This window comes from Epinephelus lanceolatus, chromosome 9 (assembly GCF_041903045.1).
Source record: "Epinephelus lanceolatus isolate andai-2023 chromosome 9, ASM4190304v1, whole genome shotgun sequence".
Lineage (NCBI taxonomy): Eukaryota > Metazoa > Chordata > Actinopteri > Perciformes > Serranidae > Epinephelus > Epinephelus lanceolatus.
In genome coordinates, this window is record NC_135742.1 from 9,251,260 (window position 1) to 9,276,850 (window position 25,591).

General features: G+C 41.6%; 6 protein-coding genes across 7 annotated transcripts in view; 1 reads left to right on the plus strand and 5 right to left on the minus strand.

The window, feature by feature from the left end:
* Positions 1-799: 799 nt before the first annotated feature.
* On the minus strand, positions 800-2,986 carry LOC117252587 (nuclear factor 7, ovary-like). The gene has a single exon (XM_078170521.1). It carries the CDS (start codon positions 2,871-2,873, stop codon positions 1,437-1,439), a length of 1,437 nt encoding a protein of 478 aa, XP_078026647.1. The 5' UTR covers positions 2,874-2,986; the 3' UTR covers positions 800-1,436.
* Positions 2,987-4,908: 1,922 nt separating this feature from the next.
* Positions 4,909-7,639, minus strand: LOC117253056 (nuclear factor 7, ovary-like). The gene has a single exon (XM_078170522.1). The coding sequence runs from the start codon at positions 7,532-7,534 to the stop codon at positions 6,107-6,109; it is 1,428 nt and encodes a 475-aa protein (XP_078026648.1). The 5' UTR covers positions 7,535-7,639; the 3' UTR covers positions 4,909-6,106.
* A 4,225-nt stretch (positions 7,640-11,864) lies between these two features.
* LOC117252353 (E3 ubiquitin-protein ligase TRIM35-like) lies at positions 11,865-14,360 on the minus strand. The gene has a single exon (XM_033619161.2). It carries the CDS (start codon positions 14,307-14,309, stop codon positions 12,855-12,857), a length of 1,455 nt encoding a protein of 484 aa, XP_033475052.2. The 5' UTR covers positions 14,310-14,360; the 3' UTR covers positions 11,865-12,854.
* A 3,343-nt stretch (positions 14,361-17,703) lies between these two features.
* LOC117253009 (nuclear factor 7, brain-like) lies at positions 17,704-19,610 on the minus strand. The gene has a single exon (XM_078170523.1). The coding sequence runs from the start codon at positions 19,443-19,445 to the stop codon at positions 17,991-17,993; it is 1,455 nt and encodes a 484-aa protein (XP_078026649.1). The 5' UTR covers positions 19,446-19,610; the 3' UTR covers positions 17,704-17,990.
* A 1,781-nt stretch (positions 19,611-21,391) lies between these two features.
* On the minus strand, positions 21,392-24,724 carry LOC117252250 (retinol dehydrogenase 14). The gene is made up of 4 exons (XM_033619000.2): positions 24,312-24,724; positions 22,609-22,851; positions 22,099-22,401; positions 21,392-21,831 (listed from the first exon to the last, which is right to left on the minus strand). Exons 1-4 carry the CDS (start codon positions 24,430-24,432, stop codon positions 21,572-21,574), a joined length of 927 nt encoding a protein of 308 aa, XP_033474891.1. The 5' UTR covers positions 24,433-24,724; the 3' UTR covers positions 21,392-21,571.
* Positions 24,725-24,761: 37 nt separating this feature from the next.
* Positions 24,762-25,591, plus strand: part of susd2 (sushi domain containing 2) — a 42,782-nt gene continuing 41,952 nt past the window's right edge. For both annotated transcript variants that reach the window (XM_033620064.2, XM_033620065.2), the window contains exon 1: positions 24,762-25,167. In XM_033620064.2, coding sequence (XP_033475955.1) covers positions 25,041-25,167 — 127 coding nt within the window. In that variant the 5' untranslated portion in view covers positions 24,762-25,040. The remainder of the gene's footprint in view (positions 25,168-25,591) is intronic.

Sequence of the window (25,591 nt, forward strand, 5' to 3'; positions counted from 1 at the left end):
GGTCATTTCCCCGAAATCACACACTGCTACCTGTGAGAAAGGTAATCCTAAAACCATTTACAGGAATTACAATCAAAGCAGCAGCGTTTTGAATCAGCTGCAGCTGTCTGATCGTTTTGTTTTTTTAGGGGAACTTGTAAAGACACTGTTATAGTTGTCAAGTTTACTGAGGACAAATGCATTGACAGGTTTTTCCAGATCCTGCGAGACATAAGTCCTTTTATCCTTGATATGTTCTTGAGGTAATAGTAGGCTGAAATTGTAACTGTCTTCATGTGGCTTCTGAAGTTTAGGTCTGAGTCCATGACAACACCAAGATTTCTGGCTTGGTCTGCATTTTTTAAGGGTGCTTTCAGACCTAGAGTAGTCTTGCTTTGGTCCGAATCAGGGACTAATTTTGTAACAAAGATGCATAATTGCCTAGAGTTGGTTCGTGTTCTCACGGCAGCATTTACAAGTGGACCAGATCAAATGCCTTGCGCGAGAAAGCTGCTCTTGATTGGTCAGAATTTCCATGTGGGAAAAATCCAGGAAGTAAAGCAAACGTTGAAGAAGAGTACACTTGCAAGATAAATGTGACACTTTCTAATGTCACAATGGAGGGACAGCTACGCAGGTTGATTTTAGCGCTGGTCATCGTGGACTATATTGCTGTCATTGTTCATTTTAGTCAAACCATACAGTTTGAAAACGAGGCGCGGCTCCAACTAGAAAACAATGTTTTGATGCACTGGATGTGCTGAATGTGCATATTAAGGCAGTACAGGAGGAGGTGCACATTAATAATCCTCCAGGACTGTAACATGCTCATGTTTAACCCAAACAATGTGTCATGTGACTGCAGTTGGTTCGGATCGAGGTTGGACCACGTTCTCATCACAAACGAACCGCACTAGAGTTCGTTTGTAACCAAACCAAGACCATCTCTTCAAGAAGGTCTTGGTTTGGTTGTTTTGGTGTGCACCCGAGGGCGATTGCTGTGTTCACACCTGCCCAAAGGAACCGCACTTAGGGCGCAAACAAACCAGAGTTCGATTGAACCGAACCGGGCAGGTGTGAAAGCACCTTAACACTGCCAATTGGAGCTGAGAGCTGACTTTTGATCATTCCTCCATGGCTCCAAAAACTATGACTTCAGTTTGATCTTTGTTTAATTGAAGAAAACTGTGGCATATCCAGTTGTTGATTTGTTCAATGCCATCAGTCAGTCCTCATACTAGACCATAGTCCCCTGGTGACATGATTATGTAAATTTAAGTGTCATCTGCATAACTATGGTAACATATTTTGTTATTTTCCATAATCTGAGCCAATGGAAGCATATAGATGTTAAACAGAAGACTTTTACCAGAGTATTTCTGCTCTGTTTTATTGTGACAAAAAACTACCATCATAAAAACTCAAAAAAATCTGGACTTCACCACCCTCCTTGAACATCAAATCAAATGAACACAAATCTCACTTTGACGGATTTTGAAATCATTTGTTACGACATCACCAGCTTTTCCAACACACAAATATGGGAAGAGTTTCTCAGTGAAAGTATCTCTGTGAGTGTAGATGTGAGTCATGTCTTCAGGGTTGTAAAAGGACACATCCCCCCTGTCATAGTCCAGCTGGACTCTGATCCTCTGGAGACTCTTCTTCACTTTGACTTTGTTACCAAGACCATTACTGTATTTTCCACTGCGATGAATTAAACACCAGATTCCACCTTTTGTGGAAGCATGTATCACTCCTTTCCTGTCAAATGACTCTTTAGCCACACCTACATTCCAGCCAGGATGATCCCCCACCTCCACCTCCCAGCTGTGTTTCCCTGAGCTGAAGCCCTCAGAGCCCAGAACAGTGGGATACTCAGTGCATCTCTCAAGATGATCAGGAAGCTGCTGCTCTGTGTCTCCACATCTCACACTGGTCAGATCATCAGACAGATAGAGACGGGGACTTGCAGTGTTTGGGTCCAGAATGACAGGACTGAAGTGGACCTTGTCCTTCATCTTCTCCCAGACTCTGTAGGACAGGTTGCCCAGGTGTTTGGCCACATCTATCAGCGCTCCTGAGACCAGCTGTGGATCTGACAGTGAGCACTGGACTCTGGCTCTGCTCTGAGTGGCTTTATAACTGCTGAGGAATGGCACCTTGTGTTTCTGCAGCTCTTCTTCAACAGCACAGATACTGTGTGACAGAGAGGAGATCTGCTCCTCAATCATCTCCATCGCACTGCTGAGAGTCTTCCTCTTCTGCTCCTCTTCCTCCCTCAGAGCTGCCAGTCTGGACTCCTCTTCCTCTTTCAGGAACTGCTGGAGCTTGTTGAACTCTGCTCTGATCTGCCTCTCTGTGGACAACAGCTGCTTCTTGGAGTGTTGAATCACTTCATTGTATGTTTCCTCCACTTGTTTGTATTTGTCCCTCTTGTCCTGCAGAGACTTTAAGTCAGATTTCAGCTGGTCCTTCAGCTCACTGACTGCTTGTTCTATAGGAACCACCTTGTGACTCTGGTGGAGGGAAATCTCACAGACAGGACACACAGCTCTATCTTCATCCATACAAAACAATGTAGTCTCTTCTTGATGTTTACTACACACCACCTCCACTTTCTTCTCTGCGTTTTCTGTCTCAGATGATCCAGCTTTCTGTCTCCCAGCAAAGGAGTCAGCCAGTTCCTTCAGTGCAAAGTCCACAAATAGAAAATCTTTTGAGGATTTTCTTTTACAAATGGGACAGTTTTTGCTTTCAGCTTGTTTCCAGAATTTCTGCAGGCAGCTTAAGCAGAATCTGTGGTTGCAGCTCAGAGACACAGGATCTTTGAAAATCTCTGAACACACATGGCAGTTCAGGAAACTTTCAACAAGAGCAATTTTCTCAGCCATTTGTCTTGGTATCTAAGTGATCTTTCAAAAGCAGGACTCACCAAGTTACTGTCCCATCCCTTGACTGCTTAAAATCTACTTTCCAGCACAGATCTCACACCCTGTTATGGTGTCTCAGCTCTGTAAATACTGTCAAAATGTAGTTTCACTTCCTGCTGTCATAGGGTGAGCTAGAAAATGCATTTCCTGCAGAAGATGCAAATGAATGAATTTTAAAGCATTATTGGAAATGCAGAAATAAAGAAACTGCTTGAAAAATCATGAAGCCCCAATGAACTGCACTGCAGAAGGCTGTAGCTGAACCATGGACATTTGAAGGTGTGTTGATATGTGCTCTAATCAATCTGTCACTGTGCAGCACAGCATTATGACATGGATTCACCATTCTTCTGTGCAGGAACAACTGCTGCTGCTGTATAATGTTTGTCTTTTTAGTGAATTATCAGCAGCTGGTATAAAACTCACCTCTCCCCCTGGGATCCACTGCATCATTGAAATGGTAAAGGCTGTAGTAGTGGTAGCAATGTCACAAAATGTCCCCCCCAAAAGCCATAACTGAGAACCAATTAGATACTGTTGCAGGTGAAATTAACAATCCATCAACCAGGCTGATTGAAAATGAGCACCACAACATTTGTGTCAGTGTGTGTTTATGCATGCAAAAGTTGAATAAAACATGTTGGAAAGCCCTGCAGTGTGTGACAGTCTGGCTCAGATTGAGTGACACTACTTTCTGAGGGAAAAGCTGAGCTGGGATTTAAACTGTCGACCTTGCAATTCCTAAAATGCATATTAATTTATACTCCATGCTATACCTGCTGATCTATCCAGAATTTGGTCAATAAAATGTAAAAATGAGGGAGGTCAGTTACATACAATTAATAATCTTATCAATCATGTGAAATTATGAGACAATTATTATTTTTTGACAGATGCATTGGACACGATTTGAACACTGTTCAGGGAAATGAAAGGTATGCAGAAATATTTATAATATTTAAATGCACCATTTTGAATAATGGCAATATACATTTTTTTGCCAACATTTAGAACAGTTTAGGAGCCCTATTTGGCACTCTTTCTAACAAGATAACATAACATGGTTAGTACCCATGGATGCCTTAGGTGCCTCTAGTTTAGGCACTCTGACTTTCCTAATCAGGCTGCAGTGTGCCTCACATGTTTACATTAGCGGCACTTGTGAATTCAGCACATCACGCTCCTGACCCATGTCAGATGGACTGCACCATTTTGCAATACTTGTGGGGTATTGTTAAATTTCAAGGTCGACCATAATCCGTCCCAGCCTGAGGATAGTGGTGGGAAATTACGGTCGGGTCCGGTCCAGGTCGGGTTCGGGCAAAGAATCTAAGCTCAAACAAGTGGTGTTGGAGTCACAACACCTCAGCTTGTCAAAAAGTCAGGTAGTAGGAGTCTTGTGTGGAGATATTTTGCATTTGAGGCAGATGAAAGCGGAGTAATTATACACTCGCAAAACCCAGTGTGCAAACGGTGCCTCCGAAGTTTCCAGACCAAAGGAGAAAACACTTCAAACATGGCTAAACACTTAAAAGACAGACACCCTGACTTGTTTAAAGAATTCAAGGTGAATGAGTTTCAATTTCTGTCTTTTGATTTTTATCGTGGTATCGAATGAGTATCGAGAACCATGGAAATCCACTGTCATTGGTATCAACTACTGAAATTCTGGTATCGTGACAAGCCTACTAGAGTGGCTGCGATGAGCTCAGGTGGCCGCCTGGTGGAGATCTGCACTCTTCTTCGTGCACTTTTCTAGTTTTCTCTTCATTCACTCTTCATTTCTCTCCTGTTCAGAGGACTTCAGTCTGACTTCAGTCTTTCTCATCATGAATTAGTTGCAATGATTTCCATTAGACTTACAACTGCAAAACAAAATTAAGATGACAAGTGACAACAATACATAAATGTTCTGTCAGTGTCTATAAAATCTTTAGGAGGTAAAAATATCATAACCTCAGGTTTTAGCTGTCAAAGTAAAATCTGACCAGACATACAAATTTCTTTGTTTATTTACAACTTCATTTGCTTCTTTTCTTGTAGCAGTTATTCAACAATCCAGACAAAACATTAAAATCATACAAGACACTCATTAACAGAAAGACACTGAGGCTTGATTACATATATTCATGCAGTAGAGAAGTTGTTTTATAGTTTATAGTTTAGTGTTCTCAAAAAACTTTCTCATCACACATGGAAGGATTATGGCATATCTGAGAAACAAGAACTGTCAAATGACAGTTATTGAGTTCTTTGATTTTGTTGTAACTCTCCCTTGAGCACATCTCTTGTTGAGGTATGTTGGCACAATCTGCCCTGGAAACGCTGTAATGTCTCAGTTTGCTTTTCGTGGCACTATCCTGGCTGGAAACAGCGACAATTTCTAAGTAACGACCACATTTGTTGGCAAAAGGCCACTGAAAGATGCAGAGATGACTCGCTACAGTGAAACCAGTTTTGTTGTCTGTTTGTCTCAAACAGTACTCTGCAGTATGAGTCGTATCGGTGACATGCTGTCCATCACTTCCTCCATCTCCCAGTGACAAAGTCAGCTCATATACTACATCACTTTATAAACATTGACATGATACATAGAAAACATACAAATGTGTAACGTATTCATGGTTTGCAGAAACATACAATGCCAAACTTTTTTTTCTGGTGACTGGGCTGATTCTGCTTTTGTTTCTCATACTGTGCTGTAGATAGAGAATAGAGAATGTCTTTATTGTCTTTCCAACAGGCACAAAGAAATTGAGAGGTCCATCCTCCCCCTTAGATGTCATTAAAAGAGAAATACAGAAAAGAAAGAAACAGGTAGAAAAAAATATATCTTTCAACAAGCACACCATGTTCAAAACACATCGTACATCATAAAACAAATATGGAAGCTGAGAACGGCCATGTATTATTGTTTTTTTGTGCACTGTTATCTCGTGATAACGACTTATTATTTAGTTATCTCAATATAACAAAGATTGTTTTCTCATGATAACGAATTAATTATTTCGTTATCTTGACATAACAAAGATTGTTTTCTTGTGATAACGAATTAGTTATCTCGTTATCTCGATATAACAAGGACTGTACTTTCATATTACATGATTCTTACCAATAAGGAGCTGAAACTGATAAAAACCTTCACCATTATAAAACATAATGAATCACATAGAGCTCACTACCCTCCCTGAACATCACAGAGAAATCTCAGTGTGACAGATTGTGATATTACCTGTTTTAGCATGACCAGCTGAACCAATACTGAAAAATGGGAAGAGTTTCTCAGTGAAAGTGTCTCTGTGAGTGCAGATGTGAGTCATGTCTTCAGGGTCGTAGAAGGACACCTCCCCCCTGTCATAGTCCAACTGGACTCTGATCCTCTGGAGACTCTTCTTCACTGTGACAGTCTCACCAACAACATCAGTGTATTTTCCACTGCGATGTGATAAATGCCAGGTTCCATATTCTGGTGAATGAATTCGCTCTCCCTTCCTGTCAGCTGACTCTTTAGCCAAACCCACAAACCAGTAAGGATGGTCTCCCACCTCCACCTCCCAGCTGTGTTTCCCTGAGCTGAAGCCCTCAGAGCCCAGAACAGTGGCATACCTGGTATGTCTCTCTGGATTGTCAGGAAGCTGCTGCTTTTTATCTTCACATCTCACACTGGTCAGATCATCAGACAGATAGAGACAGGGGCATGCAGTGTTTGGGTCCAGAATGACAGGACTGAAGTGGACCTTGTCCTTCATCTTCTCCCAGACTCTGAAGGACAGGTTGCCCAGGTGTTTGGCCACATCTATCAGCGCTCCTGAGACCAGCTGTGGATCTGACAGTGAGCACTGGACTCTGGCTCTGCTCTGAGTGGCTTTATAACTGCTGAGGAATGGCACCTTGTGTTTCTGCAGCTCTTCTTCAACAGCACAGATACTGTGTGACAGAGAGGAGATCTGCTCCTCAATCATCTCCATCGCACTGCTGAGAGTCTTCCTCTTCTGCTCCTCTTCCTCCCTCAGAGCTGCCAGTCTGGACTCCTCTTCCTCTTTCAGGAACTGCTGGAGCTTGTTGAACTCTGCTCTGATCTGCCTCTCTGTGGACAACAGCTGCTTCTTGGAGTGTTGAATCACTTCATTGTATGTTTCCTCCACCTCTTCATATTTGTCCAACTTGTCCTGCAGACACTTTAAGTCACATTTCAGCTGGTCCTTCAGCTCACTGACTGCTTGTTCTATAGGAACCACCTTGTGACTCTGGTGGAGAGAAAACTCACAGACAGGACACACAGCTCTATCTTCATCCTTACAGAACAATCTTGGCTCTTCTTGATGTTTACTACACACCACCTCCTCCTTCTTCTCTCCTTTTTCTGCCTCACATGATCCAGGTTTCTGTCTTCCAGCAAAGGAGTCAGCCAGTTCCTTCAGTGCAAAGTCAATGAAGATCAGTTCTTTTGAGGATTTTCTTTTACAAATGGGACAGTTTTTGTTTTTAGCTTGTTCCCAGACTTTTTGCAGGCAGCTTGAACAGAATCTGTGGTTGCAGCTCAGAGACACAGGATCTCTGAAAGTCTCTGAACACACATGGCAGCTCAGGAAACTTTCAAGAAGAGCAATTTTCTCAGCCATTTGTCTTGGTTATCTTTCAAAAGCAAGACTCACCAAGTTTTTCTAAATCTTCCAAACGTGTTGTCCAGCATGCAGAGGTCTCACACCCTGTAGTGGCGTCTCAAGTCTGATCAACAATTTCAAAATCTTTCATTTGGACACGCCTCTGCTACAGGTTGAATTATCAGCAGCAAATGCTGCTATGTCATTTAGTCACCAGCAGATGGTGTCAGTATGTTCTCGGGACAAATATTTCACTTTTGATTTAGTATAGTACAGATTCATTGTACGTGCATCTGTAGGCAAACAAAATAAAAGGAAACTGACTTTTTGTGTGTACGTAATGAATAATTAATTTCTACAAATCATATAAACACCATGAACACGAAACAAGGAAGTGAACACCTTAACTGTGTGACTGACACTAAACCAGTTACACAACATTTTTCAACATGTTCCAGCCAACAGGAACATGTAACAGGAAACTTGTTCTGCCAATGTGTCAGTATGACTTTTATTTCAGCCAGTTTGATTATATGTTTATTCTTCAGTGAAAATACAAGTATATGTTTACCTTTTAATTCAACCCTCGTTTGACTTTTTGTATTGTACAGCTTGCTCTGTTTTTCTCCACTGTCCTCATTTATTTACAAATCCATTCATTCATTCATTCACTCTCGCATCATTGCACTCTTTTCCTGCCCTGGGTCACAGGACGACTTGATTCCTTCCCACCATGAATAGGTTGGAATCATTATCATAAGATTAACAACTGCAAAACAAATAAATCATCACATTGTTCGTTAAAAACAATGCATACAAGTTTTGTCAGTGTCTTTACAATCTGCTGAAAGTCAAAATGCCAAAACTTTATTCTTTCAAAGTTAAACATGAAGTCAAAAATAACCAGATGTTCTTTCTTTCTTCATTTAGATCTTCATATGCGTCTTTTCTTGTAGCAGTTATTCTTCCAACAGTCAGTTAGTCAGTAGACAGGAACACATTGAGACTTGAAAACATTATATTAAGGTAGCAGAGAAGTTGTTTACCAGTTGAATGTTCTGTAAACATTCTCATCATACACAACAGGGTTGTGGCATATCTGTGACGGAGAAACAAAAGCTGCCAACATGACAGTCGGTGAGTTTTTGCATGTTGTTGTAACTCTTCCAACATGGCAGCACACCTTTAATAACCCAGATGTTCTTCAGGCTCTCACTAACATGCCTTTATTTGGTCTCTTGATTGAATAGATGCAGTGAGGTGTCAGAGCTGCAGTGACAGTGATCTGTTTCATGAGTCTGTTCAGAGAGAAAGTCACTTCTCAGTGACGTCCTTTGACAAACCTGTTGCACAGCAGTCAGTGTAAGGCTCGTCAGGCACGCAGCTATCAAATGCGCAGATCTCTTCAGAGTCCTTCCCATGGAAAGACCATGCCAAAACCAAAGGAAATGAGAGCAGCTTTTTAAATGTGTGGCAGCTACTGATAATTCACTTGCCCAGTGATCTAAGGGACTTCATTCAAAGAGGAAGCACCACAATAGACTAGAAAGCTCCAGAAGCCCTTCTGAAATTCACTATATGAGTGATTTGCATGTAAACAATAGTGCATTAGGAACAGTACATGTGCATCAAATGTGTCTTTGAATCATTCATGTGTGTCTGTATGACCATAAAGGCATCATAACAACCCCCCTTGTTTTATTTCATTTGAAATTTGTTTGGTTCTATTTTTTTATCGTTAATATTTTACTGATTTACTCACAGTTACTTTCATCTTTTGAAAAAGTGCTTTTTACTCCACTACATTTATTTGATAACTTAAGTTTCTAGTTACTTACCGGATTGAGATTAATAACACAAAATATAATTAACAAATAAATGCTGTATTGTTATAGGTTAAGAGGTAAAACTTTATTTATATCTGGGGAAAGTCAAAAGCTACCCAACACTATATAAAACAATCAAATTTAGCCCCATATTTACCAGTTGTGAATGGTTAGTACATCAGTAACTATCACACAATGACATACATTATTCTGAATTGGGCCGTTCAGCACAATTAACATTCTGACTTTTGGTTCTTTAAAGATATTTTGATGCTGATATTTTTGTGCTTTTACTTTAGTAACATTGTGAATGCTGGACTTTTATTTGTGAGAGTACTTCTGCACTGTTGTATTGCTACTTCTACTGAAGTTAAAGATGTGAGCACTTCTTCCACCACTGACTGTTCAACACCCTTTTACTATAAGTACAACATGAACTATTGTCATTGAATCACTCTTTAAACACCATCTGTCCACCGTCACTTTGGTCCTGATGTCCACTCTAATGAGCTCACTCAAGCAGCAGGTATTTGGTTGATGAGATCTGACTTTACCGTTACCCAGTAACACTTCATAAGTCAGCCCACGTTTTAGAGTGTACCTCTTGCCCACTTTTCCGGGAGTTAGCGTATAACTCCCGGGAACTTACATGCACTTTCCCGGGAGTTAGAGCATAATTCCTTGTGGTCACTTAGCACATACTTTCCCGGGAGTTAGAGTATAACTCCTCCCGGTCACTTACCACATACTTTCCAGGGAGTTAGAGTATAACTCGTCACTTCTGTAATTTCCCAAAACTTATGGTTTAATTTCCTTATATGAATCTGTATATGTATGAAGTGCAGTAAAAACAAATGCCTTTGCCCTTTGCTCATGGCAGTTGATTCAGTCACTTTTATGTAGCCTTTGTGTCATCGGGCAATTCCACCCACACTCCAGGGTTTTAATATTTATGTTTTGTTTACATTTCATTGAATGAGTTTGAATATGAATATGTCAAGAAATAGGTCTATATTCTGCAAATTGCCTAATTAATGGGCAGGCTGGAGTACAAAGCAAACTTACCTCTCTCAAGTGCACATCTCTGGAAGTCTTGTAGTGCCATCCGAGGACGAAACACAAACAATACAGTAATGTGATAATATCGCATACATATATCTTAAAATACACAATAATGAGTCATGAAAAGTTATAAAATGTTTTTATTATTTAATTACACAGAAACCACATGGTAGGTGCTATTCTCACATCTACAGCGTACTTTCACCAAAACTTACAAGGAAACTAGGCAGTACTTTCCACCTAAGTATATACTAACAAAAGAGACTGGGCTGGATTATGAAGTGTGCACTGTTTGCCTGTCCTTAGTCTGAAAGTACTGGGTAATTTCCCCAAAACTTACAGGGAAACTAGGCAGTACTTTCCACCTAAGTATATACCAACAAAAGAGACCGGGCTGGCATTATGAAGTTTGCGCTGTTTGCCTGTCCTTAGTCTGTAGCGTGGCACTCAGATGTTAACCCTTTAAAAACAGTTAGTTCAATGCTTCACAAGGTAACAATATTACCAGAAAATAATACAAAGACGAATCAAAGTGTCCCTGACAAAAAATAACAGAGTTCCACTGGTTATCTTATTCAAGTTCAGTTTTGTTCCTTCTGTTATAAACTGTTCAGTGTAGTTTTAATCCTTTATTGTGACAAATGCACTTTTTAAGTCACAAGTCAAGTGGAAAAGGTTGTTGTGATACTACTACCACACTGGAGTGTGATGCTCAAGTGATGGAGGTAGAAGAATGGATGGGCTCCTGCGGATAATAGGTGATCTTGATCCAACTCCTTGGGTCTAGGCAGAGATCAGGTTAATGGGTGGCTTGCCATCTCTCTTGTCAGGTAGAATCTCAAATCCACATGTAATTTTCCATAGGATCTCAAAAACCTCACCTGTGTAGAAACAGAGCTATTACTATTTTGCATCATCAACTTCAATTGTTTTATGGCCATAATCAATATCACATAATTACATCACAGTAACACAAAGTGAGCAGATGAATGACTTTTAACTGTACAGTTTTTCTCAGCATGGAATACTTTATCCTGTCTTTACATTTCACATCATGAATTATTAGCCTATTAATCCATAACGTGTGATTATTAAGCATATTAATCAATTACAAATAATATGTATTTCCTTTGAACTACAAAGTTAATGTTTTTAACCATTTGTTTAACACCCCTATCAGAGGCACCAATGGACTCAACCATCTTGGGTCAATCTACCCAGTTTCCAATATTTATCCTGCACCAATGTTTAGCCAGCAGAGGGGAGCAGAAGACAGCTAATGGTACATTTACTCACCACTCTACTTCTTCTATAGTGTGTTCATGTGGACACACCACAACTTTACTGTTTAAATATTCTTTCTTACAGGTATTCATTTATTATTTGTGTCGTATGTACTTCTACATTTCACTTAACAGGTGAGTGGAGTTTGTTTCCAGCACCAAGAGAAAAGGAAAGAATGAGAGATGGAAGAATACATTTTATTTAGTGGTGATTTTTATCCACATCATGAACATGAAGATGCCTCAGTAACAATAAATATCTGACAGCCTCTTAAGTGCTGAATAATTCAATTTGTGTGTTTGTTTTCTGAGATAATGACATAAAAAAACTCTTAATGAACCAACCTATCAAGAGGCACAGTCACTTCTGATTGTCTCCCAGATACCCATTTACTACCAGACCCTTAACAACGATAAGGTATTAGTGACACTTTGCAGGAAACAATATTACACATGCAACAAGTGTGACATAAAATGATCCAAACACTCACTAGCCTGTAAACAAAATGTGTACTTTTCTCCACCTTAAACAAAATGAAAATTATACACAAACACCATCAACTCATTTAATGTCCTTCAAATGGACATAAAATGAATATAATGTCATTCTGCAAATCATTAATTAATCTTCATCATCACTGCTAAACTGTTTTGTTTGCACATAAAACAACTGAAGGAACTGAAGCATTTATTTATGACAGTAAACCAGTCACTATGAAACACAAGGAGGTCATTATTAAGACAAGACTTTCTGTGGTTATATGATTTAAAATTAAAGCCTTTTTAATGCAAACTTAAGGTTGTTGCTCATCATTGGGGGAAAAATCTGGAGATAAAAGTTAAAATAAGAAAGTGAAATCTACTCATCCCAGTTCTTGCTGCATATTTACACCACAAACAGCATTTTGCCAAGAATGGTTTACACACATAATTCTGCCTACATTTGTGCTTTAAGTTTTGGAAATATATTGTATATAAAAGAACAAGCAAGGAATGTGTTCCATCATGTAATTTGCTGAAAGAGATCAAATCTTGTTTTTTCTTTAACCTGGATCTCTACATTTTCTGTATGTCCTTTGAAATGACACGATTCTCACCCACAAAGAACAAACTGGAATTGTCTGTAAATGACAACAAAACACCACCATTATAAAACATCCAAATATGTTACTGAGAGCTCACCACCCTCCCTGAACATGACAGAGAAATCTCAGTGTGACACATTTTGATATGAGCAGTTTTAGCGTCACCAGCCGGTCCAATATTAAACCATGGGAAGAGTTTCTCAGTGAAAGTGTCTCTGTGAGTGCAGATGTGAGTCATGTCTTCAGGGTCGTAGAAGGACACCTCCCCCCTGTCATAGTCCAGCTGGACTCTGATCCTCTGGAGACTCTTCTTCACTGTGACAGTCTTACCAACAACATCACCATATATTCCACTGTGATGCTTTAAACACCAGGTTCCATCTTTTGGTGAATGAATTTGCTCTCCCTTCCTGTCAGCTGACTCTTTAGCCAAACCCACAAACCAGTAAGGATGGTCTCCCAACTCCACCTCCCAGCTGTGTTTCCCTGAGCTGAAGCCCTCAGAGCCCAGAACAGTGGCATACTTAGTGTGTCTCTCTGGATTGTCAGGAAGCTGCTGCTCTGTGTCTCCATTTCTCACACTGGTCAGATCATCAGACAGATAGAGCCAGGGGTTTGCAGTGTTTGGGTCCAGAATGACAGGACTGAAGTGGACCTTGTCCTTCATCTTCTCCCAGACTCTGAAGGACAGGTTGCCCAGGTGTTTGGCCACATCTATCAGCGCTCCTGAGACCAGCTGTGGATCTGACAGTGAGCACTGGACTCTGGCTCTGCTCTGAGTGGCTTTATAACTGCTGAGGAATGGCACCTTGTGTTTCTGCAGCTCTTCTTCAACAGCACAGATACTGTGTGACAGAGAGGAGATCTGCTCCTCAATCATCTCCATCTCTCTGCTGATAATCTTCTCCTTCTGCTCCTCTTCCTCCCTCAGAGCTGCCAGTCTGGACTCCTCTTCCTCTTTCAGGAACTGCTGGAGCTTGTTGAACTCTGCTCTGATCTGCCTCTCTGTGGACAACAGCTGCTTCTTGGAGTGTTGAATCACTTCATTGTATGTTTCCTCCACTTGTTTGTATTTGTCCCTCTTGTCCTGCAGAGACTTTAAGTCACATTTCAGCTGGTCCTTCAGCTCACTGACTGCTTGTTCTATAGGAACCACCTTGTGACTCTGGTGGAGAGAAAACTCACAGACAGGACACACAGCTCTATCTTCATCCATACAGAACCAATAAGAGACGTCTGGATGTTTATCACACACCACCTCCTCTTTCTCCTTTTCTTTTTCTGTCTCAGGTGAATCATTGTTCTGTCTCCCAGCAAAGGAGTCAGCCAGTTCCTTCAGTGTAAAATTTAATGCTGGCTCATCTGTCAAGGACTTTGTTTTACAAATGGGACAGTTTGTGTTTTTAGCTTGTTCCCAGAATTTCTGCAGGCAGCTTGAACAGAAGCTGTGGTTGCAGCTCAGAGACACAGGATCTCTGAAAGTCTCTGAACACACGTGGCATCTCAGGAAACTTTCAACAAGAGCTCTCTCAGCCATTTGCTCTGATATGTGAATTATCCTTTAACAGCAAGACTCACCAAATCTGTGTCCCTTTGAATGAGAGATTTTAATCCCCGTCAGAGTAACTCTGTAATGGCGTCTCAGCTCTGTTCAGCAATTATAAATTCAGCTTTAAGTTTCACTTTCCATTCTTTGATGTAAATAATTCCAGTTGACATTTTCATTGTCTGACCAGCAGATGGTGATATTTGATCAATCAACAGATTTTACAGTGACCATAAACATGAAGTGCTGTAAAATAGTTCCTTATGAAAACAGTTTAAGTGAAAAAACAAAATATAAATAATTAAATGCACTGATGTCTTTCATGACATACACTGAACAAAAATATAAACGCAACACTTTTGTTTTTGCTCCCATTTTTCATGAGCTGAACTCAAAGATCTCAAACATTTTCTATATACACAAAAGACCATTTCTCACAAATATTGTTCACAAATCTAAATCTGTGTTAGTGAGCACTTCTCCTTTGCCGAGATAATCCATCCCACCTCACAGGTGTGGCATATCAAGATGCTGATTAGACAGCATGATTATTGCACAGGTGTGCCTTAGGATGGCCACAATAAAAGGCCACTCTGAAATGTGCAGTTTTGCTTTATTGGGGGGGGTCAGAAAACCAGTCAGTATCTGGTGTGACCACCATTTGCCTCACGCAGTGCAACACATCTCCTTCACATAGAGTTGATCAGGTTGTTGATTGTGGCCTGTGGAATGTTGGTCCACTCCTCTTCAATGGCTGTGCGAAGTTGCTGGATATTGGCAGGAACTGGAACACGCTGTCGTATACGCCGATCCAGAGCATCCCAAACATGCTCAAGGGGTGACATGTCTGGTGAGTATGCTGGCCATGCAAGAACTGGGATGTTTTCAGCTTCCAGGAATTGTGTACAGATCCTTGCAACATGGGGCCGTGCATTATCATGCTGCAACATGAGGTGATGGTCGTGGATGAATGGCACAACAATGGGCCTCAGGATCTCATCACCGTATCTCTGTGCATTCAAAATGCCATCAATAAAATGCACCTGTGTTCGTTGTCCATAACATACGCCTGCCCATACCATAACCCCACCGCCACCATGGGCCACTCTATCCACAATGTTGACATCAGCAAACCGCTCACCCACACGACGCCACACACGCTGTCTGCCATCTGCCCTGAACAGTGAAAACCGGGATTCATCCGTGAAGAGAACGCCTCTCCAACGTGCCAGACACCATCGAATGTGAGCATTTGCCCACTCAAGTCAGTTACAACGACAAACTGCAGTCAGGTCGAGACCCCGATGAGGACAACGAGCATGCAGATGAGCTTCCCTGAGACAGTTTCTGACAGTTTGTGCAGAAATCCTTTGGTTATGCAAACCAATTGCTGCAGCAGCTGTCCGGGTGGCTGGTCTCAGACGATCTTGGAGGTGAACATGCTGGATGTGGAGGTCCTGGGCTGGTGTGGTTACACGTGGTCTGCGGTTGTGAGGCCAGTTGGATGTACTGCCAAATTGTCTGAAACGCCTTTGGAGACGGCTTATGGTAGAGAAATGAACATTCAATTCACGGGCAACAGCTCTGGTGGACATTCCTGCAGTCAGCATGCCAATTGCACGCTCCCTCAAAACTTGCGACATCTGTGGCATTGTGCTGTGTGATAAAACTGAACATTTCAGAGTGGCCTTTTATTGTGGCCAGCCTAAGGCACACCTGTGCAATAATCATGCTGTCTAATCAGCATCTTGATATGCCACACCTGTAACGTGGGATGGATTATCTCGGCAAAGGAGAAGTGCTCACTAACACAGATTTAGACAGATTTGTGAACAATATTTGAGGGAAATGGTCTTTTGTGTATTTAGAAAAAGTTTTAGATCTTTGAGTTCAGCTCATGAAAAATGGGAGCAAAAACAAAAGTGTTGTGTTTATATTTTTGTTCATTGTAATTACTGAGGTGAAAACACAAATTTAATACATTACTTTAAAGAAAGGCTATTTCGGAAAATAATCACCATGTCAAATTGTGTTATACAACCAGTGTTTAAAATATTAAATCACAACTTTTATTAAATCACAATGTACTCTCCAAAGACAAGTAAAAGTACTGTAAAATAAGTATTTTATTTGTGCTCCAGGTCATCTGGAGGCAGTGGTGGACTCAGGCTGTCTGAGGGGCAGGAACAAAGAAATAAAAAGGGCACCAGCTGCATGTGGTGGAGCACCAACCCTCAGAAAGTTTTTTTAGCATGTAGGACAGCCTGTTTGGTACTGCGCCATGTTCTCTCCACTGAAAGGTCACTCTAGAGGGCGCTTTATCATAGTTTCTCACTGGGAAGAGCCCATCCACCCTGGGCTATAACACCTCTCTGCTGAACTGGCTGCCTCCACATGACCTCTGAGGACACCCATGTCCAGAGTCAGGCCCCTGGCCCACGGCTTGTCTTCCAAAATATACTATATGATTAACACAATATTGGTCAATCAAGCCAGATGACTATTCCATATCACCCCTATCAGAGGCAGCAATGGACTCAACCATCTTGCACCTGGTCTGTGCAGCAGGATCCACAGTGTTGAGCTGACTACTGACAGGTCGCTGCTTCTTTTGTCTGTGGACATGTGTATTTGTGCATCAAACTGTAAGTTGGCATCTGTCATTGTTGTAGTTAGGTGGTTGTATGGTTTTGTCCCAAACATTGCAGTTATTGCTAAACATAAAGTGAATCCAGCTAACAGTTAGCACTATTTGAAGCTAGCACTGGAGGCCTGAAGGCAGCACAAGGCATGGTACATTTCTCAGTCTGTGTGTGATCGTGTTACTTTGTGTCTATACTCTTAAATACTGGACCAATGTGAGCTGTGAATATTCAGCATTTCAGGTTCATATTTAGCTTATTATTTGTTTAAGGTTGCCTTTTGCACCACATTGTGATAATTGAATCAGTGTTTTCCCATATTTATCCTGCACCAATGTTTAGCCAGCAGAGGGCAGCATAAGACAGCTAATGGTACATTTACTCACCACTCTACTTCTTCTACAGTGTGTTCATGTGGAGACACCACAACTTTACTGTTTCAATATTCTTTCTTACAGGTATTCATTTATTATTTGTGTCGTGTATTTCCAGATAATATCACACATATTGTGCTGAAACTGGAGTAAAGTCCTGGACAGTGTTGTTGGGAAACACTGTGGATCGTCATTTCTGCATCACAGTGGGTCACCTGCACCTTCTAACAGAGGACAGGAATATCAAACTGCAGCACACCAGTGTTAGTGCACACAGTGTCCCTCACCACCTGTATGTACTTCTACATTTCACTGAACAGGTGAGTGGAGTTTGTTTCCAACACCAACAGAAAAGGAAAGAATGAGAGATGGAAGAATACATTTTATTTAGTCGTGATTTTTATCCACATCATGAACATGAAGATGTCTCAGTAACAACAAATATCTGACAGCCTCTACACACATAATTCTGCCTACATTTGTGCTTTAAGTTTTGGAAATATATTGTATATAAAAGAACAAGCAAGGAATGTGTTCCATCATGTAATTTGCTGAAAGAGATCAAATCTCTTGACACGATTCTCACCCACAAAGAACAAACTGGAATTGTCTGTAAATGACAACAAAACACCACCATTATAAAACATCCAAATATGTTACTGAGAGCTCACCACCCTCCCTGAACATGACAGAGAAATCTCACTGTGACACATTTTGATATGAGCAGTTTTAGCATCACCAGCCTTTCCGATACTAAAACATGGGAAGATTTTCTCAGTGAAAGTGTCTCTGTGAGTGCAGATGTGAGTCATGTCTTCAGGGTCGTAGAAGGACACCTCCCCCCTGTCATAGTCCAACTGGACTCTGATCCTCTGGAGACTCTTCTTCACTGTGACAGTCTTACCTCCATTAGTGTAGTTTCCACTGTAATAGATTAAAAACCAGGTTCCATATTTTGGTGAATGAATTCGTTCTCCCTTCCTGTCAGCTGACTCTTTATCCAAACCCACAAGCCAGTGAGGATGGTCTCCCACCTCCACCTCCCAGCTGTGTTTCCCTGAGCTGAAGCCCTCAGAGCCCAGAACAGTGACATACTTAGTGTGTCTCTCTGGATTGTCAGGAAGCTGCTGCTCTTTGTCTCCACATCTCACACTGGTCAGATCATCAGACAGATAGAGACGGGGACTTGCAGTGTTTGGGTCCAGAATGACAGGACTGAAGTGGACCTTGTCCTTCATCTTCTCCCAGACTCTGAAGGACAGGTTGCCCAGGTGTTTGGCCACATCTATCAGCGCTCCTGAGACCAGCTGTGGATCTGACAGTGAGCACTGGACTCTGGCTCTGCTCTGAGTGGCTTTATAACTGCTGAGGAATGGCACCTTGTGTTTCTGCAGCTCTTCTTCAACAGCACAGATACTGTGTGACAGAGAGGAGATCTGCTCCTCAATCATCTTCATCTCTCTGCTGAGAGTCTTCCCCTTCTGCTCCTCTTCCTCCCTCAGAGCTGCCAGTCTGGACTCCTCTTCCTCTTTCAGGAACTGCTGGAGCTTGTTGAACTCTGCTCTGATCTGCCTCTCTGTGGACAACAGCTGCTTCTTGGAGTGTTGAATCACTTCATTGTATGTTTCCTCCACTTGTTTGTATTTGTCCCTCTTGTCCTGCAGAGACTTTAAGTCAGATTTCAGCTGGTCCTTCAGCTCACTGACTGCTTGTTCTATAGGAACCACCTTGTGACTCTGGTGGAGAGAAAACTCACAGACAGGACACACAGCTCTATCTTCATCCTTACAGAACCAATAAGAGACGTCTGGATGTTTATCACACACCACCTCCTCTTTCTCCTTTTCTTTTTCTGTCTCAGGTGAACCATTGTTCTGTCTCCCAGCAAAGGAGTCAGCCAGTTCCTTCAGTGTAAAATTTAATGCTGGCTCATCTGTCAAGGACTTTGTTTTACAAATGGGACAGTTTTTGTTTTTAGCTTGTTCCCAGAATTTCTGCAGGCAGCTTGAACAGAAGCTGTGGTTGCAGCTCAGAGACACAGGATCTCTGAAAGTCTCTGAACACACATGGCATCTCAGGAAACTTTCAAAAAGAGCAGTTTTCTCAGCCATTTGCTCTGATATGTGAATTATCCTTTAACAGCAAGACTCACCAAATCTGTGTCCCTTTGAATGAGGGATTACAATTCTTCTGATTTGTGTTTGTAGTGGAAAGTATTCACCCTGTTATGGCGTCTGAGTTCTGTTCTTAAAGGAAGCACATTTTTGTTCTTTGTCCTATTCCTGCCTTACTGTGTAGCGATTGGCTAATAGACTACTGTGTTCTGTGAAACGTCGAAATGACCTTTAAGTTTCACTTTCTATCTTTTCGAGTAAATGATTTACACCTGACAATTCATTATCTTACCAGCTGGTGGTGCTATTTGAATAACTTTTCACTTGAAGTGCACTGAAGTGCATATACAGTGGTGGCCAAAATTATTAGAACACTTGGCATATTCAAGAGGTTTCTGTTGTTTGGTTTTTGTGAAATTGGCCATTAAAATACACATAGAATGAATTAAATATCTACAAAGTCATCATTATGCTCTATAAACCATTGAATAGAGCCATCATAAGGAGATTTAGGTCATCTTCCCAACAAAAAACAAGCTAGGCCTATTTCACTGTCAATGTCACACAATCATGCTCCTTCACAGAAGAAGCCAAATTACTTGTGTAATCATCGTCAGGTGTGATCATGGTTAAACTGATGGTGATGCAAGAGTCTTAGGACACAGCTGTGTGATTCTTTGTTGAGTCCCATCCTGCTCATTAAGTGATTAGTAACACCAGGGTTTTGTCCACACCAACAACTGGTATAAATTTAAAGTCTCTAGTCTTAAAGCACATGTTGCTCTTTGATCATGGCTAAGGTGAAGAAGGAGATAGCGAGTGGCAACAGATTCAAATCAAGGCCCTTTTTGATGCTGGCTGCAGTTACTGCTGCATAGCCAAGGACTTGAGATGCAGTCCAAGCACTGTAAAGTACACTCAAGTTCGCCATGATGCCACCAATTCACACCAGGACTGACAGAGGAGAGGTAGAAAAAAGAAACCTTCAGACAGACAAGTGAAGCATCTCAAAATTCTCAGTCTTAAGGACCAAACGAGAACTGTGTGACGAGATCAACACCACAATGAGTGATGGTGCAACAGTGTCTTCAAGAACTATGCGTTGGAAACTGGGAGAAGACCTGTTGGCAAAGAAACCAGTACTGAAAGTGAAAAATAGAGTGAAATTTGCAAAAGAACACAAGAAATGGACAAAGGAAGATTGGTATGAAGTGTTTCTGACATCTGACTGATGAGTCCAGATTTGAACAGTTTGGCAACAAGCGAAGAATGTACGTTCGATGGAGGGAGGGGGAGAGATATAAAAATGAGTGTCTCTTGCCGACAGTTAAACACGGAGGGGGTGGTATTATGGTGTGGGGTGCCATTCCAGCTTTAGGAACAGGTGACTTAGTGAAATATGGAGTCCAGGAGTTGTCTTCTTGTGCCTGGATTTATTTTCCAAGAGGACAATGACCCGAAACATTCTTCTAACTATTGCCGGAACTACCTGTGACAGAAGGAATCTGCTGGAACATTTAAAATGATGGACTGGCCTCCTCAAAGTCTGGATCTCAACCCCATCAAGCAAATTTCGGGTGAGTTGGAAAATAAACTGGACAGATCTATTGTACATCCTTTGGCTTGAGTTGCACAAGGCATGGGATAACATTAGTGTTGTTAATAGGAAATATACTGACACTATGCCAGAGAAATGTGCTGCTGTAATTGCTGCAAAAGGTGGACATACCAAATATTAAAGTTAAAAGTGGATAAGAACAGTAGGACTCACTTCATCTGATATTTGGTGTGCTCAGAGCAAGCATCTGCATGTTTCATGAACATTATGAAGTGAAATCATGTTTTGGAGGGGAAAAAAGTCAATTTTGTTATATAACTAGTGTTTGGAACATTAAATAAATATATCATTAAATGGCAATGTACTCTCCCAAGACAGTGAAAAACACAGTTAAGTCTTTTATTTGTGCAAAACATTTCCTCTTAGAATACACAAGCACATAGAAGAAAAAGAAATCTTAACATCTGCATGGTAAACAACAAAAATGTGAATAAAAACATAAATATTTAAAAACAACATACATGACCATAAATAACTCAATAATCGGTTCCGCCAGCTTCCACCATCAGGCCAGTTTCACCAGTCTCTCACTGGCCTCCCACAGTTTTTTTGCCACACCAGCGTCTCTTGCGAAAGGACGCAGAGTAGCTGGTCGACAGTCGACGAAGTAACCCCCGCTGTGTTTGGCAGCTTCATCTGACACGGCACAGTAGATGACAGTCTGAGCTCCAATCTCACATGGCACAAAAAACATCCACATGACGACCTGCATCAGCATCCGGAACAGGATGGAGAAGTGGCACGTCCAGCTACTTTGGACAAAACCTGGAGAGACACATGGAGGCAGAGATGTTGGGAGAAATATACATCTATGTATAAACAGTGTCAGGACTATACAAACTGTATGTTTGGGGTGAGCAATAAGAATCAAATCTTATAGCTTGGCATGAGTCATTTTATATCTTGATTTAAGTCATAGTTATCTGCTGACATTATTGCTCTATATGTGTTTTGTAGGCTTTTGTAGGAAAGAGTGTGCACATGCAATCAAAGCTAGGCATCACATACAGCATACAAATCAGCATCTCTTACCAGGGTGCACAGCATAGGACGTCACTCCTTTCCCTTCAGTGATACGGGCCACTTCCTGACTGAAGTAGATGTTAGCCAGCTTGCTGCGGCAATAGGTGAAGAAGGGCAGCAGGTTGTAGTTGAGGTCCTGGAAGTCCAGCTTCTGGTATTTGTAGCTGGAGCATGTGAGGGTGAGCACCCGGCTGGGTGCGCATTCCTTCAGGCGCGGCAGAAGTAGATTGGTTAGGAGGAAGTGACCCAAGTGGTTGACGCCAAAACACATGCTGAAGCCGTCGTCCGTCCAGTCGAGGACACTGGGCATGCCTGAGGACGCGCCATAGGAGGTGAAGAGAGAAGTCAAAACGATGAGGTGGAGAAAGTAGGAAAAGGCTTTTAGCTGATATTAAAACGGCACAATCTCTACAGTATACAGCACCCTCTATGCTGAGACCCTCTACAAGGAAAAACTCAACAAATCTTAGATGCAATGTTGTAACATTTGGCCAATCATCATGTGGGTGACACCCTCACCAGCATTATTAATCAGGATGTCAAGCCTCTTCTCTTTCTGTAGGAAGCTCTTACAGAATTCCCTCACAGAGCGCAGGTTGGCCAGATCCAGCTCCATGTGAAGGACATTAAGGCTGTGACTTTTGAACTTGATCTCCCTCACAGCCTTCTCAGCCTTGTCCAGGTCTCTGCAAGCGATGATGACACGGGCGCCTCTCATTGCCAAAGCAACAGCTGACTCCTTGCCAATGCCAGAATTCCCACCTGCATAGAAAAAACAGAAACGAAATGATAAAATCATGTGTTCATGGGAGGATTGTGCCTGCACGAGGATGGAAATAAGATTATTTGCTATAATAAGAATTTTTATTATTATTATTATTATTATTATTATTATTATTTTATTCATTATGTTTGGGGTAGACATTCAGCAATTCAAACCACACTGATGTTAATATACACTCACTGGCCACTTTATTAGGTACACCTGTCCAACTGCCTGTTACAGCAAATAGCCAATCAGCCAATCACATGGCAGCAACTCAATGCATTTAGGCATGTAGATATGGTCAAGACGACCTGCTGAGGTTCAAACTGAGCATCAGAATGAGGAAGAAAGGTGATTTAAGTGACTCTGAACGTGGCATGGTTGTTGGTGCCAGACGGGCTGGTCTGAGTATTTCAGAAACTGCTGATCTACGGGGATTTTAACACACAACCATCTCTAGGGTTTACAGAGGATGGTCCCAAAAAGACAAAATATCCAGTGAGCAAAATGCCTTGTTGATGCCAGAGGTCAGAGGAGAATGGCCAGACTGGTTCAAGATGATAGAAAGGCAACAGGAAATGTCAAATAACCACTGGTTCCAACCAAGGTCTGCAGAAGACCATCCCTGAACCAACAACACGTCCAACCTTGAAGCAGATGGGCTACAGCAGCAGATGACCACACCAGATGCCACTCCTGTCAGCTAACAACAGGAAACTGAGGCTACAATTCACACAGGCTCACCAAAACTGGACGATAGAGGATTGGAAAAACGTTGCCTGGTCTGATGAGTCTGGATTTCTGCTGCCACATTCAGATGGTAGGGTCAGAATTTGGCGTCATGGATCCATCCTGCCTTGTATCAACGGTTCAGGCTGCTGGTGGTGGTGTAATGGTGTGGGGGGGATTTTCTTAGTACCAACTGAGCATGGTTTAAACACCACAGCCTACCTGAGTATTGTTGCTGACCGTGTCCGTCCCTTTATGACCACAGCATACCTATCTTCTGATGGCTACTTCCAGCAGGATAACGCACCATGTCACAAAGCTCAAATCATCTCAAACTGGTTTCTTGAACATGGCAATGAGTTCACTGTACTCCGATGGCCTCCACAGTCCCCAGATCTCAGTCCAATAGAGCACCTTTGGGATGTGGTGGAACGGGAGATTCTCATCATGGATGTGCAGCCGACAAATCTGCAGCAACTGTGTGATGTCATCATGTCAATATGGACCAACATCTCTGAGGAATGTTTCCAGCACCTTGTTGAATCTGTGACACCGAGAATCAAAGCAGTTCTGAAGGCAAAAGGGGTCCAACCCAGCACTAGCAAAGTCTACCTAATAAAGTGGCCGGTGAGTGTATAGACTCCACAAACAAACTTGCTAGACGTCAACTACTTGCAGGTTACTGAAGGTAGATATTTGCTGCAATAGACAAGAGATGTTTACTTACCTGTAATAAGAACTGTTTTGCCATCAAGTCTTTTCAGGTCCGTGCAATACCTCCTCTTTTTCATCCATTTCAAAACGAAAAAAGAAACTAAAGATGCGATAATTGTGTAGAGAACGTACATCTTCCTATCTTGTATTAAAGCAGCTACAGTGCTGATGCTGCTGTGAGCCTGGAGCTAACGTCAGCTAGCTTGTTAGCTTGCCAGTTGACTACAAAATACGACAATTTTCCCCCTTCTTCTCCGCCATTACTGTTCCTGTCGCGTTGAATGTGGCGGAACTGATCCAGGACGAAGTGAACACAACAGGAGACACTTATTTTACTTATTTTGACGATCCAGCTCCCTATTAATTTTGAGTTATTTGTGAGTATGTGGAGTAACATGTTTTGCGCATGCGCAAAATTCAAATGCCGCAATGTCTCGCGAGAGTTGAGTATGTCAACGTGATAAACAAAAAGGCGTTCCCGTTAACGGTAAAGTTAAGAATCCCAGCAGAAATTACTTAAAGCAAAATTATAAGAAATGATAGTGTGCGTATTGTGAGGTATAAATATCGCGTGTTGGCACGCCCGAAGAAAAAACATGTTTTTAAACTTACCGACCTTCGTTAAATTAACGTCTGTTAATTTATAACTGCATAACTTTATGGGACACGCTCATGACGCCATTTGTTTGCTGCTTTACTGACCTTTACACTGAAAATGTCAGTGCCAGGCTTTTAACCGAGCATGGTGCAGGGCAGGTATGTGTGTGCACGCAGTGTTATTTTGTCCTCTAAGATAAACATGAGAGCCCACTTGAGTGATATCATTTTTCTCTGTGGATTTTTTCTTATTTGCTCATCTGAAGTAGCAGGTAAGTCACTCAGACCAGCAATAAAGATTACTATGAGCTGAAATTCAAATGGCCATTACTAATTCCACCTTTGCATAGGTGTTACAAATTGTGGATTCTTATAACTTGTTTGAATTTTGTATTATATCCAGTGGTGGAAGTAGCTAAGTACATTTAAACACCAGTAATCCAAGTAGAAATGAGAGGTAGGGTGAAATCAGGTAGTTTGGGACATCAGGTAAAATGGGGCAAGTCAAGTTTTACATCTTGGGCTCTTTGAATATAAGCAGCCAGTCGACCAACATGTTATAGCATTGTTCCTAGAAGTGTACTTTACATGAAACAATAATTTCTTATAGGTCTGAGCAAAGATTAATAAAATCACTGGACATGTGGCGTGTTGATTTTCTCATTTTGGTAATAAGAATGCTGCTGCTCAAACAAT

Excerpts from the sequence above, each read along its gene's own strand:
- LOC117252587 (XM_078170521.1), bottom strand. The coding sequence starts at position 2,873 with ATGGCTGAGAAAATTGCTCTTGTTGAAAGTTTCCTGAACTGCCATGTG.
- LOC117253056 (XM_078170522.1), bottom strand. The coding sequence starts at position 7,534 with ATGGCTGAGAAAATTGCTCTTCTTGAAAGTTTCCTGAGCTGCCATGTG.
- LOC117252353 (XM_033619161.2), bottom strand. The coding sequence starts at position 14,309 with ATGGCTGAGAGAGCTCTTGTTGAAAGTTTCCTGAGATGCCACGTGTGT.
- LOC117253009 (XM_078170523.1), bottom strand. The coding sequence starts at position 19,445 with ATGGCTGAGAAAACTGCTCTTTTTGAAAGTTTCCTGAGATGCCATGTG.
- LOC117252250 (XM_033619000.2), bottom strand. The coding sequence starts at position 24,432 with ATGTACGTTCTCTACACAATTATCGCATCTTTAGTTTCTTTTTTCGTT. Across the intron at positions 22,402-22,608 it reads CATCCTGATTAATAATGCTG|GCATGCCCAGTGTCCTCGAC; the intron begins GTGAGGGTGTCA and ends GCGCGTCCTCAG. Across the intron at positions 21,832-22,098 it reads GTCCTATGCTGTGCACCCTG|GTTTTGTCCAAAGTAGCTGG; the intron begins GTAAGAGATGCT and ends GTGTCTCTCCAG.